The sequence below is a fragment of the Macaca fascicularis genome, chromosome 4 (genome assembly GCF_037993035.2).
Source record: "Macaca fascicularis isolate 582-1 chromosome 4, T2T-MFA8v1.1".
Lineage (NCBI taxonomy): Eukaryota > Metazoa > Chordata > Mammalia > Primates > Cercopithecidae > Macaca > Macaca fascicularis.
Window position 1 is genome coordinate 105019756 of NC_088378.1, and position 21331 is coordinate 105041086.

Consider the following 21331-nt stretch of genomic DNA (forward strand, 5'->3'; position numbering starts at 1 on the left):
AATGTTCAGGCTAAGATAAAGGACTGTGGAGACCAAGATTTGTTGTGCAGAGGAATCTCTCAGATAGCAGACTTGTAAAACGTTTATGAGACCTAAAAGAGTACCTGACTGTTAGTTGATTATCTCTTGGATCTGGAAACAAAGGAAAGAAAACAAAGGGGAAACGAGATTTTCTATATTTCTAGAGAATGTGGACTTTTTTTTTTTTTTTTGAGATGGAGTCTCGCTCTGTCACCCAGGCTGGAGTGCAATGGTGCAATCTTGGCTCACTGCAAGCTCCGCCTCCCAGGTTCACATCATTCTCCTGCCACGCCCAGGTGATTTTTTGTATTTTTAGTAGAGATGGAGTTTGACCGTGTTATCTAGGATGGTCTTGATCTCCTGACCTCGTGATCCACCCGCCTTGGCCTTCCAAAGTGCTGGGATTACAGGCGTGAGCCACCGTGCCCAGCCAGAATGTGGACTTTTCCCAGAAGAGATTTTGCAGGACAATTTTAAGGTATGGCAAGGAAATATACTTGGGGTAAAACATTGTGATTTTCTTCCTTATTATGCCAGAGTCAAATTGGAAAGTAAGTCACAATATACAGGGTTAAATACAACCCATCCGATGAGAAATTATGGTTTGTAGGGCATGACTCCCCAGACCCCTTAGAAAGGAATTTGGGCAAGATAAAAATCAGAGCTTAGTCCTCAGTTGCTATTTTAAGTTACTGTAAACCATTAGGGAGATAACCAAACTTTTTTGTCAGTTGTGTTTCTAACTGTAACTACCCTGGACATTTTGCTATTCACAGACAATTGTTGTCTTGTTTTAATCCTTTTCAAAAGATAGTTTCTAATAAGCTATAGAACTGTAACAGGTGCTCTGAAATATAGGCTTATGATAATTTTGGAAACTGTAACATTGTAATAAAGGAAAACAGTACAGGACTCATGAAGAGCTGAAACTTCACAAATATCAAGCAAAACAAGAATTAACTAAATGGACTGAGCTCAGAAAGCTGAAGCAACTTTTTTGACTTTTGGTTGGAATATTGCTGATCCTTGCTTGGGTTTTCATAGTCAAGGAAACTTATTTTGAACTATTTACAACCTTTAACAATTGAGTAAGGGATACTTCTATAAACAAACTTTGGAACATGTTTTTTTTCTCTCTGCCTGGTTCCTCCAGAATTTGGAAACTCTCTGTGAGTATTCTCAACTTATGGCAATATAGCCATTTGCATCAGTGGAATAAGAATCCATTTTTCTTTTGCAGCAGGACACAATGGGAGAAAGTGGTTGTTTTACCAAGGCTTTGACTGGAAGGGTATGCTTACCTTTAAGGAGTCAGTCTCAACTTGCAGGGATGATAGAAGTCCAGTTGCCTCATACCCTTGTCTACACAGTTCCTGTACAGGGTTCATGACCTGTGGTCAGTAAAGAATGTCACTATCTAACAGATCTAGGAGCTCCAAGTTTATTATGGGACCTTAAGAGGAGAGGATCACTCAATTCACAGGTATTTGAGGATAATCCCATGGTTGGGCTCAGCTTTAAAAGGTCTTATGTGAGATTCCTTGGGGAACAGAGGTCCATCAAAGCTAATCCAAAAAACCTATGTAAAAATAACTATTCTTGCTGTATTTTTTGCAAATCATCAGGCCAAGGATAAAGCTAAAGTCTATTTTGCAAACCACTCAGTCCTATGATGATTTGTTTTTTAACAAAAATGAGGACTGGAGAGAGAGAAATGATGTTTCAAAACGTATCATATATTTTTCATTAAATTCTAAACTCACTACTTGTTTTTAAGTTTTCACTTACATTTTAGGCTAACGCTACTTGTTCCTGTGAACCAACCAGCAGTCTCCAGCTGCAGCTCAGAAAGAACAAAAGGGACGGGTAATGTAGAAATCTGGATCAATATTCTAGTTCTGAGCGATTATCCTGCAAATCCTGCCTGGCAATTGGAATAAATAAGATACCCATCACTTGGAGATTTCCTTTTTGGGAAAGTAAGACCAAGAAAGCTAACCAAAGCCAATTACCATGCACCCAAATCTTAGTAAGCATAACTATAGCTACCAGTTATCTGGGTGTCTCACAAGACATCCTTTCCCTCCCTTGTTGGAGGAGGACTCAGTTCCACAGTTTTAACTTAGCATTCGGCTTATGGTAAGAGTCCATGCAACCCCCTCAAGACAAATTTTTATCCCAGACTCAATTCGAAGCTTTGGGTCAAAGCCCTGGGATAGAAAAATGGATCTGAGGGATCCAGAGGCAGAGAATAATGGAAGTCAAAAGGTACAGCACAGATGAGTGTGTGTGGCTGATTAAGCCAACCCCAAGCTTCCTGTTTCATGGATAAAGGTCACATTAACACCCATGGCATAAATGAGGTATAGGGAACTCCAAAGCTACTGACAGTTGGGGGGATAGAGGCATAGGTGAGAGTGGATAATTCCTATTCTCTAGGCCCCCGTTTCATGGGTGAAAGCCACTTTGGCACTCATGGCGGCACCTGCCAAGGTCACTGTGACTTGGGGATGCAAGGAAGGAACAGGGAAAGAGGACGCTCTTCCCTTTCTCCCTCATGTACCCCGGGTACCTGCTAGAAAGAGAAGAAAACCAGGCATGCCTGCTCCCCTCGTTCTACATGGGTAGCCATTCATCTTTAGTCTGTACTCCTTTCAAATGCATCCTGAATCCTTGGGACTCCTTTAAAAGGTGCCCTCTTTTTTTTCCTTTCTTCTCCTCTGTCCTCTCTTCACTGATAGGTAATTGTGTCTCTGTACTATGGGACAGTCCCCTCAGATGCATCCTTCAAACGAGAAAGAGTTAATTTCCCAAACCTTAAACTAGTTGGCTTAGGATTGGGCTCAGGGGAAGGGAACACAGAAGCCCAACATGCTGGCAAAAGGGTAAAGTTTTTTTTTTTTTTTGCTAGTTGAGTGTTTGGCCTCCCTCTCCCTGTGCAAACTGGTAAAAGGCCTTGGAGTTTTTGAGCTGTCCTTATCCCTCCTCTTGTTTCATTTTGATACACATTTTCTAATAACAGGGTTTGTCTGTTCTTGCCTTCAGGCCATCGAACTCCAAACGGTCATGCAACTGCAGACTCTGACAATGGCCCCTTCTCCTGGGAACCCTTACATTGGCCTCTGAGGGAACTCTGACTTCCGTTTCCCCAAAACAGCACCCCCTGTGAGCAGGAAGAAGTTAAGATCGGTTTTTGCCCTTATCCTTAATCTAACAGCAATTAGATGTACTTCTTTAGAGGGAGGAATGAGACAGCCACGTGGGAGGGGATCCTTGGAGAAACTCCAACCACTCTGCCCATTGAGGTTGGAGGGCAGCCTTCCCTGACCACTCTGTGTAATAAAATAACCTCTTCTCCCTCACATATATAAAATTACCAAACATAGCTAATAAAATACAGGATTCCCAGTTACATGTGAATATCAGATAAATAAAAATATTTTTAGTGCAAGTATGTCCCATGCAATATTTGGAACATACTTATACTAAAAAGTAGTTTATTGTTTAAACTTCAAAGTTAACTGGGCATCCTGTATTTTACCTGGTAAACTTAGTCAGATGGCCACACTCTGTGAGGCCAGATATGATGGTAGCTTGGACTAGAGCCTGGCCCCTCTTCTTCCTATGTGGAAACTGGGATTCAATTGGCCTGGTGGGAAGTGCTCTAGCAGGGACTCTGGCCTAGCGAGAGTTCCTGTTTCCCTGTTTCCTTCCTTTTCACCCAATAAAACCCTGTCTTACTCACTATTCACATTGTCTGTGAGCCTGAATTTTCATGGCCATGGGACAAAGAACTCCATCTTTAGCTGAACTAAGGAAAAGTCCTGCAACATTAATACATACTGTATAATTCCATTTATACAAAATTCTAGAGATTATACAACGAATCTTTGTCAGTGTAGTGGCTACTGTGGTGAAATGTTAGCTAGGAGCAGGTACACAGAAGGCTTCTGGGGTTTTGAGAATGTATATTTAGGTCTGAGTAGTAGTTACAACGGTATAAATCTATCTGTAGAAATTCACTGCACTGTGCACTAAGATTTGTCAACTTTGGTGTGTGTAATATCTCAACAAAAGGAGGAAAATAGCATCTCTGTGAGAAAATATTTTAAGCTAAAAATGACTCTTGAAAAACTCAAAAAAATTCCATTCTTATCATATTTTTATAATGACTATGAGTGACTATGTAACCATAATAAATAAGATTAAATTACTCACAATGTTCGTAGGGAAGCCCCAGTAGGTGATTAGCAAAACAAGTCTCAAGATAGTAATGAGAAGAAGGTATACTGGCCTATTGCCAAGTTGGAAACAGCATATATCTTATTTAAATTCTTCTGAGGCCTTAGCGAATATGTGATGATTTCAAAGTAATAAACCATGACTTTGAAATGAATGGAATTCAACATTTCTAACAACATTTATGAAAGTCTACACTAAAAGTCTTTATGAAAATCAAATGCCATTTCATATCTTTAGCATACGTGCTTTGTGGTGAAAAACTGAAAAAGTTAAAATTAAATGTTAATTATTTACATGTAAGATTTAAGGCACAATAATCTGAATACATGAATATTATGGATTCATTGCACGAAAATGGCAAGGCAGTGGAAATAGCTATCACAAGGTGGGTATATTCATTTCTTTAAGTATTAAAATACATATTTTAATATAAAGTAAAGCACACTTTTGAGTAAGTGTGCATGTACCTTGAAGGACTACAGAAAAGACTCAAATATCCAAATATCATGTCAAGTAGACAAAGGCAAAGCACCGTGTCATTTCAAAGGCTCTCTGGACTATTGCAAAAGTAATGACTAAAATTTCACCACAAAAAAAAATTGCACTTTTTCCATTCATCCATCCATGAACACTTAGGTTGTTTCTATGTCTTAGCTTTTATAAATAATGCTGCAATGATATGGGGGTGCAGATATATCTTCACAAGGTGGGGATTTCATCTCTTTGGATGTAGACCCAAAAGAGGGGTTGCTGGATCATATGATAGTTCTATTTTTTATTTCTTCAGAACCTCCATACTGTTTTCCATAATGGCTATAATCAATCCACATTCCCACCAACAGTGTGCTAGAGTCCTCTTTTCTGCATATCCTTGCCACATTTGTGTTATCTCTTGTCTTTTTGATAATAGCTATCCTTATAGGTATGAGGTAATGTCTCGTCGTGGTTTAATTTGCATTTCCTTTATGATTAGTAATGTTGAGCACTTTTTCATATACCTGTTGGACATTTTTATCTCTTTTTTGTAGAAGTACGTATTTCAATCCTTTGCCCATATTTAAATCAGATTATTTGTTTTACTGATATTGAGTTTTAAAAATGCTTCATACATTTTGGATATTAACTATCAGATAAGTAGTTTGCAATTATTTTTTCCCAGCCCATAGGTTGTCTTTTCATTTTGTTGATTGTTTCCTTCACTGTGTATAAGTGTTTTAGTTTGATTTAGTCCCATTTATTTACTTCCACTTTTGTAGCCTGAGATTTTCATGTGATATCCAAAAATGATTGCCAAGGTCAATGTTGGGGAACTATTCCCCCATGATCATTTCTGGGAGTTTTATGGTTTTTGTTATTACATTTAGACATTTTATCCAATGGAATATAATTCAGCCTTAAAAAAAAGAAAATCTTTCCATTTGCCACAGCATAGATAGACCTTAAGGATAGTATGCTAAGTGAAATAAGCCAGACACAGGAGAAAAAATATTGTGTGATCCCACATGTGGAATATTTTTTAAAAGAGCTTAAATACACAGAGACAGAGAATAAAACAGCATTTATCACTGGTGTGAGGAGGGTAGGAAATGGAGAAATACACTTTAAAGGATACAAAATAGCAGATATATAGGATAAATGTATCTAGAGATGGAATGTGCAACATAAGGACTAAGAAAATACAATAAAATTGTATTGCCTTTGAGATTTTCATTTAATAAGATTTAGCCACTCGTTACAAAAATAAGTAACTATGTGAGATGATAGGTATGTTATTCTGTTCACTACAAAAGTCATTTAATTATATCCATCCCATAATATGCTATAGACCTCAAATATACACCATAAAATTTATTTTTAAAATGTCTATACTTTTTTAAAAAGATGCACTACTTAGAAAACCTTAATCAACAGATCTTTTTCAAAAGCAAATGCAAATGTTTTTAACAAATTCATACTAAGATGTTAATAACTATCAGCCCCACTTTCCTCCTGATTTAGCTTGAAGGACCTGGGTAAATTACAGAGTTGGTGGGGGGTACTGAAAAGAGTCAAAGGGGCCCAGCGTGGTGGCTCATGCCTATAATCCCAGCACTTTGGGAGGCCAAGGTGGGCGGATCATTTGAGGTCAGGAGTTCAAGACCAGCCTGACCAACATGATGAAACCCCATCTCTACTGAAAATACAAAAAATTAGCCAGGTGTGGTGGCACATTTCTGTAGTCCCTCTACCTGGGAGGCAGAGGCGGAGGTTGTAGTGAGCCGAGATCACGCCACTGCACTCCAGTTTGGGTGACAGAGCGAGACTCAGTCTAAAAAAAAGAAAGAAAGAAAGAAAGAAAGAAAGAAAGAAAGAAAGAAAGAAAGAAAGAAAGAAAGAAAGAAAGAAAGAAAGAAGCCAAAGGAAGGTAGCTAGATCATATTTGGGTATATCATTATTTTATCTAGATTACCTACAAAGAAAATACATACTTTAAAAAAGATGTTTACCCATTCTCGTTCCAAAAATTAGAATCCTGAGCACCTAAGAACAAGTCATCCAAGAGGAGTTAAGATCACAGAGCCAGCCACTCAATGGTGGAGTAGAAACAAAACACAAGTTTCCCATAACTAACTTCTCCCCCCTCTGTATTGGACATTGCTTCTTAAATACATATTTTAAACAAAACAATAGCATACCTAAGAAATTATCTTCATTGTTTAGTAGAAATGCATTATGCTCCCACCCTCAAACGTGTGCTTAAACACACACACACACGCACACACAGAGAAAATCACTTTTCCCCTTAATCTCTCTGTGTTATCCTACTGGTTTGACCTCCTATTGTACTGCTAGGCATTCTAATCTTAAGATCACATCCCATCTTTTGTTAAACATTTTTCCTCTCATTGGTGTAATACTTCTTTTTTTTTTTTTGCCCCCTGAGATGAAGTCTTGCTCTGTCACCCAGGCTGGAGTGCAGTGGTGTGATCTCGGCTCACTGCAACCTCCGCCTCCTGGGTTCAAGCGATTCTCCTGCCTCAGCCTCCCAAGTAGCTGGGATTACAGGCGCCTGCCATCATGCGTGGCTAATCTTTATATTTTTAGTAGAGACAGGGTTTCACCATATTGGCCAGGCTGGTCTTGACCTCCTGACCTCAGGCAATCTGCCTGCCTCGGCCTCCCAAAGTGCTGGGATTACATGCGTGAGCCACCGAGCCTGGCCCGGTCTGATGCTTTCTATACCCATTCATATAAATCTTCAGTTTAATACAGTATTCACCAAAGGTATGTTGAAATCCCTCTTTTCCACTTTTTTTTATTATTCCCTGAAAGTATGTTGAATTCCTTTTTTCTCCTCTCAAATGGCTAAGAAGCTCAGACCAGCTAAAATCCAATCTTTCAATGTTTTGTTTTTTCAAATGATTTAATACCTAAAAGATCTGTGTATATTGCTGATACTCAGACTGAAAATGGACTAGTTGCTCTCTGGACACAGAGGCTTCTGGCCTTAGGAAAAGCCAGGGGATGAGGTAATTCCTTGGGTACTACAAAAACAAAAGGGAAAATCAAAGTTATAGTCATCATACAAAATAAACATAAACATGTTCTGTTATACTCTTTGCAGTTTAGTGAGGGTTCCTGTATTACTTACACTATTAATATACCAGTTTACTGATTGCAGGGAAAGAAAACATAATTTGTCTGGTCAAGATATAATTTATATTTTAACTTTGCTAAAATGCACATATCTCCACACATCTGTACTTTAATAACAATGCATTATGAATAATACAATACGACAATATTCAATTAACTGTGAAATAAGGCTTCCAAGAGGTAATGAGGGGCATACATTCAGAAGCCTGCCTGTCCACCTGATATCCGGGAAGGGTCTACAGGGCAAAGGTTGAACATCTTCCAAGAGGTTTCACAGGACAGGATTTATTGCTTTGGCGAATTTACCAGAGTCCAAGGTCTAGCCTTTGACCATGCAGGCTTAGAAATCAGATTTTGACAACACAGAAAGTACAGATGCATTTCTCAGGAGCCATGTACCCTCACACCTCCTCCCCCTCATTCACCTGACTCCAGTCTCCTGGTTTTTCTTGCTGTTTCTCCCACATGCCAAGCATGCCCCTGCCTCAGAGCCTGAGGACCAAGTGACTGCTTCCCAGGTGTTCATGTGCCTTGCCCTCACACTGCCTTCATGCCTCTGCTTAAATGCCCAATTCTTCCAAAGGAAAATACCTAGTTAGAAGCTATATTATTAATTTAATCATTGTGAAGCTTTCCTCCACTTTCAAAATTTAGGAGTTACAAAGTACATTTGTCAATGAAGGATTTTTACATGGTACCAATGTTGAACACAAGAATTTCTTAAAAACACAAAATACAATTCTCTATATAACAGCATACATTTTACTCTGAGTTTAAGCGTGAAGTGTTTGCCAACTAGTAAAAGCCACATTTTGGAATAATAGGTTTTTTTCCTTGTAATTCTTTGTAATTAATAGAAAACTACCTTAGAATGGTTTATGTGAATAGTTACAGGCCTAAATTTAAATTTATAATCAAGTCAATCTGGACACTTAAACTGAAGATTTATCATAATGAAAAGAAAATGTGTTACTTAAAAGGCATTCTGTCATTTTCATTTATTTAGCCTGTTTTTTTTTTAACTCTGGTTTTCTGTTTCTTATTGCTTTTTATGACGATATAGTACTTTTGCCTTAGAACAGATTAAAGAAAATAGATGAAACTTTAATTATTTGATACATAGTCTTCTATATTAGAGGAAAGAGTTTTACGCAACTAATTAAAATAAGTTTTGAGATTTTCTAGCATTGTATATATTTTAACACAATTCTCTTCCCCACCTTCTTTTGACAAGTAACTGAGCTGAAACTGTCACATTCAAATGGAAGTTCATTTGCAGTAGGAAAACAAACAAATATACCTTATCCCGTGATCTCAATATAATAGGAAAATTGATGAAAGAATATGAAATGACTGAATTCCTAATACCTTCAAAATTTTAAAATTCAAGTTATTATTGAATCTCTCCATATTACTCTTAAATTCTGTCTCAACTGGGACAATTCCAGGTAATTATTAAACATACCGAAGTGTTAAGGTAAAGCAATTAAAAGGCCCAATCTATCTGTCATATATTTAGGTTTAATAGTAAACTGTTGACAACTTCACAGACTCCAACACTGAAACCCGAGCCTCTCTCTCAGATTTGTTATATTTTATTTTTAGATGTAATCACTTCCCTCCGGTAAATGGTTAGTGACCACACGCGCAGGTCTGCACATGAGGAAACTAAAAAGGGAACCTTGCACTGTGAATCAGATACACAAGACACAAGAAGGGTCTCCTTCCAGGCCATGCCCAGTGTGTCATATTCTTCAATAATCCCTTTGACAGTGCTGTGCTGACATTTTCAATTAATGCAAACGATACTTGAAGTTAAGCAGTTTCCATCACACGTTCAGTATGTGTTGCTTTACGAACACCCTCTATCAAATGGCATGATAAAAATAACATAATTTTTTTCTTTTATTAATTTCCCTTAATGCTTCATGTTAAGTGAATCTTGTTAGAGTTCAGATTAATTTTGAATTCATACTGTTGGGAAAATCATTCAGAAAGATTAATTCAGCAAAGTAAATTGGATAAGAATATATGCATTTTGGTAGTCCTACACATCATGTAACCTGATTAAAGAGTTGAGATACTAGAGCTACAAAAGCAAACATTCAGGGGAATCCCAAGATGGGGAACTGTTAGTTATACAAGATGATTACGTTCTAGACATCTGCTGTATAATACCGTGTTTATAATTAACAGTACTGTGTTATACACTTAAACATTTGTTAAGAGGGCAGACCTCATGTTAAGTGTTCTTATCACAATTTTAAAAAGTTACTAAAGGTAAACAATAAAATAAAATAACAACAAAAAAAGGAACCTTGGCATAAAATGGTGCATAAAATGCAAGGTAACCAAATCAGGTGAAAGGAAAAAAAGAAAACCAAAATGTCTGTTAATTATCTCAAAGGTAAGTGTTTCTCTAAGAGTTTTCCTCAGATAATCCTGCATTATATTCATCTGTGGAACTTGTTAAAGATGTAAATTACTGAATCCCACCCCAGTATGACCTGCAAAATGGGGATATGTGAGAGGAGGACTCAGGAATCAAATACGTAAGGTGATTCTTTTTCACACTAAAATTGGAGAACCGTTTATTTAGGTCCTTCAAATCCTTGCTATCATCAAGAACATTTACTACCCACTAGCATGTGCCTAAAAACTGTCCCTATTTAACCAAAGATTAATTCTTCCTTCTAACTAAAAAAGTCCTGTCATCTCAGATTAAATTGTGAAGCACATTACCTGCTATATTTCTTTACAAAAAGAGACTCAGAAATTCCGAAGAGTAGAAATAGTATCAGAATAAACTCCGCTGCCCTATGCATCTCTTTTCCTTTTTTACATATTGTAGTTGCCATGAGTCACAGCTGATTAATTTCTCACTGAAGAAAGAAAGTGTTTCCCCCCACAAATTGTATGACAGTCACAGGATGTCTTTTGTACAATAACAGAATATTTAAACTTTCATGTGGATTATTTTAGGAAATGCACCTTCTGCCAAATAATAAAAAATCATAATGACTTACATAACACTCTGAAAGATTATGATGTGTTAGATCTTTATGAGTAATTGTATTTTATGTGTGTCTCAAACTCAAAAGTCTCTACTAGAGTGGGTTTATACTTGTTTAGCAAAAATTATTGAAAAAATATTCAAAAGAATAGGTACAATAATACAGTCTCAGAATACATAATCATATGTGATTATCATCAGAATACATTATATGTGATTTTTTTGCATAGGAAAGATGAAGTTCCTCTTTCCCTAGCAAATGCCTTCTCCAATGTGTCTAATTCAACCTTGTAATATGAATTACATTTAGCTAAGTAACTTATACACACTCAATGTTCAAGAAAGGTCTTCCAAATTAACCACATAATCAATTTCAAAAAGCAGAGGTGAAGGTAAATATTTCAAATTTCCCTTAAGCCTTTTGGAAATATTTATGAAAAGACTGATAAATTTAATTGCAAATACTGTCTATTTAGTTAAAAAGTGCTCTAAAGATCTGTCAACCTTTTGTTTGCCTCATCTAAGATACTACAAAATGAACATATAATTAAACTACATTTCCTTTTATACCTCCTATCCAATTTTTCACTTTTACCTAATTAAGATTAGATATGTCCTTGTTAATCCTAATTAGTAATGAGTTTCCATACTTATAACTTGCATAATTATTGAAAAAGAAAGGGAAAGATATATAATGTCATATATACACACACAGAGGCACACATGCATGTATGTATACTTGTAAATAAGACGAAAGGAAGACATAGACTAATATACTATGCATATGAAAAAAAATGAGGTAATTTTAAGAATTCCTAATGTACATCATGGGAAGATCAATGGAAGAAAGCAATGAATTGTAATTCATTCTGTAATAGTAGATTCATCTATGGCCTTTTCAATCTTAACAAGATTTGTTTTAATGATTTAAAGGCTATAAATAACATTTGGTGATTAGGCAAAGCGTTGGCCTGGATACCTGTCTTGTCCCTAATGGTCACGGAAGTGGAAGCAGGAAGCAGGAACACTGACATCCAAAGCCAAAGTTTCCAAGGGCCAGTGAGTCTCATTGTGCCTTGAAACCATGTGAACAAGTGGCCACAGATCTGCAACAACAACAACAACAAAAAAAATCTGAATCAAGTTTATTGTATGCAGCTCCTTTCAACATCTCCAGAAAATCTTACCAAAGCAAAAACAATCAATTTTACATCACATATCATCATATAACAGGATATATGATTATATATGCAACTGTGTATCTCAATATCTTAATCCGTATAACAGCTCTGAAAAGATGTTCAGATTAGTTTCTAGTTAGTTATTGATGTCGATACAGCTTCTTATCAGCTAAATTTTCTCTGCTTTTAAATTTTTTTAAGCAACTACGCTTACAGTGACACTTTTTTATTTTTAAAAATTGTGGTCAAATACACATAATATAAAATTTACATTCATAACCATTTTTAAATACACAGTTCAGTGGAATTAAATAAATTCATACTGCTGTGCAACCATCCATCTGCAGAACATTTTTCATTTTGCAAAACTGAAACTCTGTGCTCATTAAAAAAAAATTTCCCATTTTCCTCTCCCCTAACTCCCAGCAGCCTACATTCTACTTTCTTTCTCTATGAATTTGAGTAATCTAGGTACTTCATATAAGTGGAATCATTCAGTATTTGTATCTGTGTGACTTTATTTCACTTAACATATGTACTAAAGGTTCATCATGTTGTACATTGTGTCAGAACTTCCTCCTCTTTTAAAGCTGAATAATATTTCATTGTATGTATATACCACATTTGTTCATCTATTCATCCATCAATGGACATTTGGGTTGCTCCCATCTTTTGGCTATTGTGAATAATACTGCTATGAACATAGATATACAAATACCTGTTTGAGTCCCTGTTTTCAATTCTTTTGGGTATACACCCAGAATCAGAAGTAGAATTGCTAACAATACAATAATTCTATTTTTAATTTTCTGAGAAACCAGACTACTGTTTTCTATAACAGCTGCACCATTTTCATTCTCACTAACAATGCACAAGGGCTCCAATTTCTCCATATCCTAGATAATGCTTGCTATTTTTTCTCTCTCTCTCTCTATATATATATATATAGGCTGGGCGCGGTGGTTCACGCCTGTAATCCCAGCACTTTGGGAGGCAAAGGCGGGCAGATCATGAGGTCAAGAGATTGAGAACATCCTGGCCAACATAGTGAAACCCCTTCTCTACTAAACATATAAAAAATTAGGTATGGTGACAGGCGCCTGTAGTCCCAGCTACTTGGGAGGCTGAGGCAGGAGAATCGCTTGAACCCGGGAGGCGGAGGTTGCAGTGAGCTGAGATCACACCACTGCACTCCAGCCTCGGCGACAGAGCGAGACTCCATCTCAAAAAAAAACAAAAAAACAAAAACAAAAACAAACAAACAAAAACAAAACAAAAAAAAAATATATATATATATATAAAATAAAATTACCATCCTAATGGGTGTCAGATGGTATCTCACTGTGGATATGATTTGCATCTCCCTAAGTATTAGTGATGTTGAACATCCTTTCAGGTGCTTACCAATCATTTATATATCTTCTTTGGAGACATGTCTATTCAACTCCTTGGCCCTTTGCCTTTTTTTTTCTGAGACAGAGTTTTGCTCTGTAGCCCTGGCTGGAGTGTAGTGCCGTGATCTCGGCTCACTGCAACCTCCACTTCCAGGGTCTCGATTCAAGCAATTCTCCTGCCTCAGTCTCTCGAGTAGCTGGGATTACAGGCATGTGCCACCGTGCCCAGCTAATTTTTGTATTTTCATTAGAGATTGGGCCAGGCTGGTCCTGAACTCCTGACCTCGTGACCTGCCCACCTTGGTCTCCCAAAGTGCTGGGATTACAGGCATAAGCCACCGTGCCCAGCCTCCTTTGCCCCTTTTTTTAATCCAGTTGTTTAAGTTGCCTATGCTTTTTGCATTGTATAATAGACAATGATTCACATTATTAAAATATAATTTTATTATTCACAAGTCTGTTTTTTCTTCTGAATAATAGTTTTACATATTTTGGCTTAATTGATGTCATGTTTTCTATAAACTTAACTATGTTGTTATTGGATTGAATAACCACTCTTACTGAAGTGATTACTGCACATGTGAAAAGTAATCTTGCCTTATGTCTATAAAGAAAAAATGAATACATGTAATGCCTACCTCACCTGAGCCTGCTATTGACATTATATTTAATGTTAATGTATTACCTCCAATAATTGTTTGTCTTTCTGAATGTATACTTCTATTCCTTTGGTACTGAAATAAAAGATTTAGTCAATAGAACCCCTGTAATGGAAAACTTAAACATCATTTAAATTAATTTTTTTAGTGAAGCAACTAATGCGGAAATAAATTGCAAGCGAAAATATAATGGCTCCCTCCGTGTATTTGGTAATTGCAGTGTTATTAAAATAGCTATTCTAAGAGGTCCAAATATGCAAATAAATGCTATATCACTTACATGCATCGTTCAAAGTTTAATCAAGAGTCAAATATAAAAGAATTCATTATACCAGTGTCTAAATTCTATCGCTAGACAGTCTTTAGAAAAAAACTAAAGCCACCATCTTCTTTGTGTGTGCCAAATAAGACCAGCATTTTAAAATTAATTCAAGATTTCAGATCTTTCTGGATGAATAGCTAGAAGCAGCAATTGCAATATTAAAACTGTACGTGTAGTTCTAAATATCAAACAGCTGGTTTTAAGCCTTATTTCTTTTGAATTCTCTCATCTAGATATAGTCTCAATCCTCATATGATTTTGCAAAGTTATCCTAGCTATTATTTCAAATCAGTTGGTAGCTGTTAAAGAAATTAATTCTATTTCAAAGGAATGAACTCATAAATAGTGATCTGATTTTTAGAGAAATCCATGGTTATATTTTTAACCAAAAGTGATTTCTATCAGTTGATAAATTAGTCGTTTGGCACAGTGGTGACAATCATGGCTTCATGTCTGGACTCTGCTAGTTGTGGAGAAGCTATGTACCTTCTCTAAGCCTTAATTTATTCATCTTCAAATTGGAAATAATACTAGGAATAAATTATTTAATGCATGTGTATTATATGGGGCCTTAACCTAGTCAATATTCAAAAGGTACCTGAAATTATAATTGTTTGCTTTACATATTAATAAACAATAATTGGAAAAATTTAGTTACACCTGTCTCTTCAGCTTAAGGTTGACACTGATATTTGGACAATGGAGAAGCATCAAAGCAGGCTAGAAATTTATGTTCACTGAAACTTTGGTCCCTGGTACAACAACAAAGAACCAGAGGGCTACAAAGCTATAAGCATATGAATTCGATCTTGACATCTCCTAATTACTTCCTTGAGCCACTTAGCTTCTATCTCATTTATCCAAAGTATTTGCAGAATATAAGATTTATGGTCAGTTAACTAAATGTTCTAGTTACTGAAGAATTGCCATTCTACTATCCTGAAATGTATCTCACCAAGTTCAGCAGGAACTTAAAAGAAGAATCCTTTTCTCTTCCCTTCTTCAATTCTTAGTGGCACTTCCAGTAGCCAACTATTCTTTCCTTCCTGAAACCCTCTTTTATTGGCCTCCCTGATTTGACACTCTCTGGGATTTCCTTGTAAATATTCTCAGACCTTTCTTCTATCTGATGTCTTAATATTGGGTTCTGTGAGCCCTCCTGTCCTCTCTTTATAATGTCTCCTTAGGTGATGTCACCATTCTCTTGGCTTTAAATATTATCTGTAAGATGATTAATCTAAAATTTACATCTTCCATCCAGTCCTCTTCACTGAACTTTAGGCTGTGTATCCAGTTGCCTATTCAAAATTCCCTCTTAGATGTCACACAGATATCTGTAACTTAATACATCCAAATAAACTCCTGATTTCCAACCACAACTTGTTCTTCTCATGCTCTTCCCAGTCTCAGTAATTACTACCCATTAAAATGCTCAAACCAGAAATCCAAGGACCCCATTGATTCTTCTGTCTTCTTTATCCCCATCTCCTACTTCCAAACCATCAACAAGTCATGTCAAGGGTTACCCCAAACACATCTCACATCCACTTATTTCTCTTATTTCTCTGCCACTACCTTAGTTCAGATCACCCTGGTCTAGACCCCTCAACCGCTTCCTAACTGGTTTCCTCCATCCATTACTGAATTCTGAACACAATTATTCTGTACATAGCAGTAGAGAACTTTTCTTGAAATGAAAGTTGGATCATGTCACTTCCTTGCTTCAAACCTTTTAATGGTTTCCCATTGTACTTTGAATGTAGTCCAAAAGCTGTTCTACAGTCTAGAAGTCCCAAATAACTGGGCCCCTATCCATGTCTCCAGCCTCATTTGGTACCATTCTTTCCAGTGATGTCCTGTATGTGAAATTGTCAGGCTGTTTTCAACCTCAAGGCTTTTGTGTATGCTGTTTCCTCATCCTGGAACATTCTGTGTCTTGTTCATCCTTCAGTTTTCAATTTAAATGTTACTATGTGGAAAAGCCCTTACCTGACCAAGAAGCACATTAGTCTCTAGCTTAGACATTATTTTTTCTGTATACATATGTTTATTGCTCCCCACTCAACTCTAAGTTTCATGAGAGCAGGTGCTATATCTGTCTTGTCCATCACTATATCCCAGGTGCCTTGCACAGTACTTGGAAAATCAGAGACTCAATAAATGTTTGTTGAATTTTTAAAAAGTAAGAGACTGCCAATTTACAAATCTTGAGATACAGTGAAATATACTTATTTTGGAATCTGTAGTGATCATTCAATATTTAAAAATAATTCTTAAGGCATTACAAGATCTTATAATCTTTCAAGGGTCATTATCATGAATATTATTTCTCTTTGCACATTTCTTTTTTTTTTTTTTGAGACGGAGTCTTGCACTGTTGCCCAGGCTGGAGTGCAGTGGCATGATCTCAGCTCACTGCAAGCTCCGCCTCCCGGGTTCACGCCATTCTCCTGCCTCAGCCTCCCGAGGAGCTGGGACTACAGGCACCCGCCACCACGTCCAGCTAATTTTTTGTATTTTTAGTAGAGACGGGGTTTCACCGTGTTAGCCAGGATGGTCTTGATCTCTTGACCTCATGATCTGCCTGCCTCGGCCTCCCAAAGTGCTGGGATTACAGGCGTGAGCCACCGCGCTGGCCTCTCTTTGCACATTTCTAAAATGTGTTCACTATTTGAGGGTTCTATTGCTCCATTACTGATAAAATGGAAGTGTAGACCACTCAGCTAGAAACATTTGAAAAACTTTTCATCAAGGTCTCACAATAAATCCTTGTATGTGTTTTAAAAACAAATTGTTCAGATCTTAAACCTTGCTGGAGGCACTAGCAGGTTGACCTCAACAAAACTGACAAGGGCAAAGTTTCCCTTGGGTCTTTCTGAACCTCTCTTTTTCCTGACCAGAAACCTCTCACCATTCCCAGACACCTGCTGTTCTCAGGCTGCTTCTTGATGCTCTAAACACAACTCTGGTACCTTCCCTGGATTTCTAAATTATTGGCTTTGTCCACAACCTCCTTCCTCATCAAAACTTGCCACGTTTCCTTCCTGTCCCCGCAGGTCCCAGCTAGGTGATTATCAAGACAGATTTACAAATGAATCAAAGCCAATGTTATCACACTTTAATGTGTTGCTCCTCCCAGATAAAAGTTAAGCTATAATATAGATCTTTAATGTTTTCTCAATGGAGTGGCTAATGAAGAACCTCAAGCTAATATATGTAGATCCTGAGGTTTCTTAAGGCCCTCAATTTTTTTTCTCAAACTTGTCCAAAGACGGCTCACAATACATGTTAAGAAGGCTATGGAGAATATTAGTGCTATGATTTGAATGTGTTGCCCAAATTTCATGTGTTAGAAACTTAATCCCCAATGTCACAGTATTAAGAGGTTATCATGAGGGTGGGTCTGTTATAAAAGCCAGTTTGGCTCTCAGTGTGCATCTCCTGCCTTCTGCCATGTTATGACACAGCACAAAGGCCCCCACCAGATACAGCTGCCTGGTCTTGAACTGTTCAGCCTCCAGAACTGTGAGCCAAAATAAACCTCTTTTATTTGTAAGTTACCCAGTCTTAGGTATTGTGTTATTGCAACAGAAAATGAACTAAGACAATTGGTCACATATGGTCTCATTTTCTGAAGTAGAATTTATTTTATATATTATATTTTATTTTAATACTAATAGTAACTAGAGAGGCAGTCACCCAAAACATTAACAGGGTGCAGGGCAAGAGGTCTGTGTACCATATGTTTAAATATTTGAAAGTGAAAATAAAGCTAATAACACTGATAAAAAATATGTTTTCTCATTTTACTTCAGCAAATACCTTCATAAAGTCTTGAAAGCCCATGTCAAGTTAGAATGTAACAGAGCAGGTGATATGGGATGAGTCAGCCTCTGGCCTGAACCAAAGTTCATCCCTCATTTTTTTTCATTCTTGGGTCCATCTGCAGCTTGAAAGGCCTCACACACACTTATGTAAATATGCCAGTAAGTCAAAGCTCCGTCCACAATGCCTGCAAACAGCTACCTCTTGACCATTCCTTGGGCCTAGGAGTGTTTACACCTGTGGTCTTTCCCTGGGAAGATGGACCCAAGGACAGAGTCTGTTGGACTCTGCAGGGGGTTAAGGGTCATTTTTTTTTCTGGGAATATCAGGATCTTGGCTATCCAGAGACCGGTCTAGAAGCTCAGGTTTTAGGTGGGCAGATCCCCTCAGGTCTGTAAACTCCTAACCCTGAGAGCAGGTGCACATCCAGAGCAAGACTATAGTTGGGTGTTCTAAAATGTAGGGTCCAGAGCAGGCCTAATGTTGGTACTGAAGACAGGTATCAGATCCCATACTACAGAAAAAAAACACTAAAGCTCATAGAATAATCTCAAAGCCTGGGATTCAAGTCCAAGACTGCCTGACTAAAATGCTTTTACTGTTATACCTTAATGTTTTCTCTCAGGATGTGGGACAGACATATCACATTCCTATATGCATTCTCTTAAATTTTCAGTTATTTCTATCAAGATTCTGGCCAGACCCCAGAGAGTTTTCCAGTGCTACAAAGCACCAAAGTCACAATGGTGAGTGTGCCCAGCACTGGCAGTCTTGAGTAGACAACACTGATGGAGCCTATAAAGCCTTAAAATCATTCAGACAGCCCTCCCTGTAATACATTTCTTACGGCAACAAAGAGAGAATAAATGGCTGAAGGCCTAGCCCTAACCTCTACCCCATCCCATTATTCTCACCATCGTTTGTCATATGGAATAATTTTGGGTACCAGTTGGGTAAGTGAATTTTTAAAAGCCATTGTCCCTTCAACTTCCTTAATCAAGCTCTTGAAATCATTAAGGCACCTATCCAAACCAAGTATATTTGAATAAGGATTTAGATTTTTTTAAGTTCTTATTAATCTTTATTTGTACATAGAGAACACAAAATGAATAGAGAGGGACATTAGGAAACCTTAATCATTACTCATTACCATTAATCATAGGCATTAGGAAACCTCATCCTATCAATAGATATTCTATTGATACCTATTGATATCCTATTAATACCTGGCCTATAGATATCCTATTGATACCTATTGATAGGATGAGGTTTCCACTATGTAACAATCACTGGGGATAAACCAGTGAGCCAAATAGGGAAAGTCCATTGTGGCAGTCTGGTCACAGAGCTCAAAAATAAACAAACATCATGTTTTCTTTGAGAGAGAGACACTAAGAAGTAAACAAAAACAAAAACAAAACCCATCACTAAGAATAACATGTAGGGCCGGACATGGTGGCTCACACCTATAATCCCAGCACTTTGGGAGGCCAAGGCAGGCAGATTGCCTGATGTCAGGCATTCGAGACAAGTCTGGCCAATATGGTGAAACCCCGTCTCTACCAAAAATACAAAAGTTAGCCAGGCGTGGTGACAGGCACCTGTAGTCCCAGCTACTTGGGAGGCTGAGGTAGGAGAATCGCTTGAACCCGGGAGGCGGAGGTTGCAGTGAGCTGAGATCACAGCACTGCACTCTAGCCTGGGTGACAAAGTAAGACTCTGTCTCAAAAAAAAGAAAAAAAAAAAAAAAAAAAAGATGGGCTTGCTAAATAGATGGTCAGGAGCCTCTCAGCACCAGCTTTTGAGTGAGCCAAATCAAATCTGCCTGTGAATCATTAATATTTTTACTGTTATGCCATCTAACTATTTAAAGTGTTCTTTGTACATCTTTGAAACTTGGTGTTAGGTAAAAAAGGTCAGAGTGTTAAAGCCAACACCAAAATAGAAAATAATATGTAAAGGACACATGAAAAAAGAGAGAAAGGGGAGGAAATAGAAAGAGAATACTTATTTGCTTTACATAGGTTGTTACATTTAATGTACACGGCATCTCAACTCTCAAAAAAGTAGATGTAATTTGTTAAATGACAAATGACTTATGTTTTCAGAGCATTTATTATGAAGGGAAATAATGCGTGACTGTGTAGGAGGTTGATTTTTAAATCGAAACTTCTTGACCACCATCCAGTATGCCTATACATACATAACTCCACCAGGAAAATCTGGTCATACTGTTATGAAGTGACACATTGTGTAAATAAGCAAAAACAACAGGTGTTACACATCTGTTCTTTCACCAATCTTTAGAATCTATCTTTAGTGAAGCTATAGTAGGGTCTGTAAACTATTAGAGAAAACTAGCTGAAGAGCCAAGCCTACAGAATAAAAAATTCAAGCCAATAATCAGGTAAAATATCCCTAAGAGTTTAGGACTAGGTCTGGCATTATTTCATAGTTTTATCAGTGGCTGGAGTAATGAAATTGAAGTAAATGTGCAGATGTCTTTTGCAATTTAGGCAAAGTTTCTACCCTCATTATATTCTACAGAAACCTCATGACCTACACATTTTAATTACAGGCATCATCATTAACTTAGGAACTCAAGTTAAAATTTTCAAAATCATCTTCCATTTATTTACCCCCTCCCCATATCAAATCTCTGTCAAAGTCTATCAAATTTACTTGTAAATGTCTTTTGAATCCCTACCAACTTTCTCATCCTCACTGAAACTGCCTTAGTTCACATTTTTACCATTCCTAATCTGGAAAACTGCAGTAGACTCCTAACTGGATTCCTGTCCTCTGTCTTGTTTCCTTTATTTTCACCTCCTAACTTCTCAAGAATTCTATTTCTAAAACAAAGATCTAGTCACTTAACTGCCCTGCTCAAAGTTTTCTGGTGGCTCTTCATTGCCCACTCCAAAGTGAGGCACGCAAGGCTCTTTTACAGTGGGGTCTTAACTCATCTGTCCAACCACCTGTCTGGCTACCTCTTTCCAAATACCCTTCGCCATCAAATTATTGACGATTCACAGGTT

The 21331-nt window shown here is 37.3% G+C and overlaps 1 protein-coding gene across 4 annotated transcripts in view; it reads right to left on the reverse strand.

Annotated features, from left to right (window-relative positions):
- COL19A1 (collagen type XIX alpha 1 chain) overlaps window positions 1-21331 on the reverse strand; it is a 329196-nt gene that overhangs the window by 303599 nt on the left and 4266 nt on the right. For all 4 annotated transcript variants that reach the window (XM_065543865.2, XM_005552609.5, XM_065543866.2 and 1 more), the window contains exon 2: window positions 11892-12018. In XM_065543865.2, the coding sequence (XP_065399937.1) occupies window positions 11892-11982 (91 nt within the window). In that variant the 5' untranslated portion in view covers window positions 11983-12018. The remainder of the gene's footprint in view (window positions 1-11891; window positions 12019-21331) is intronic.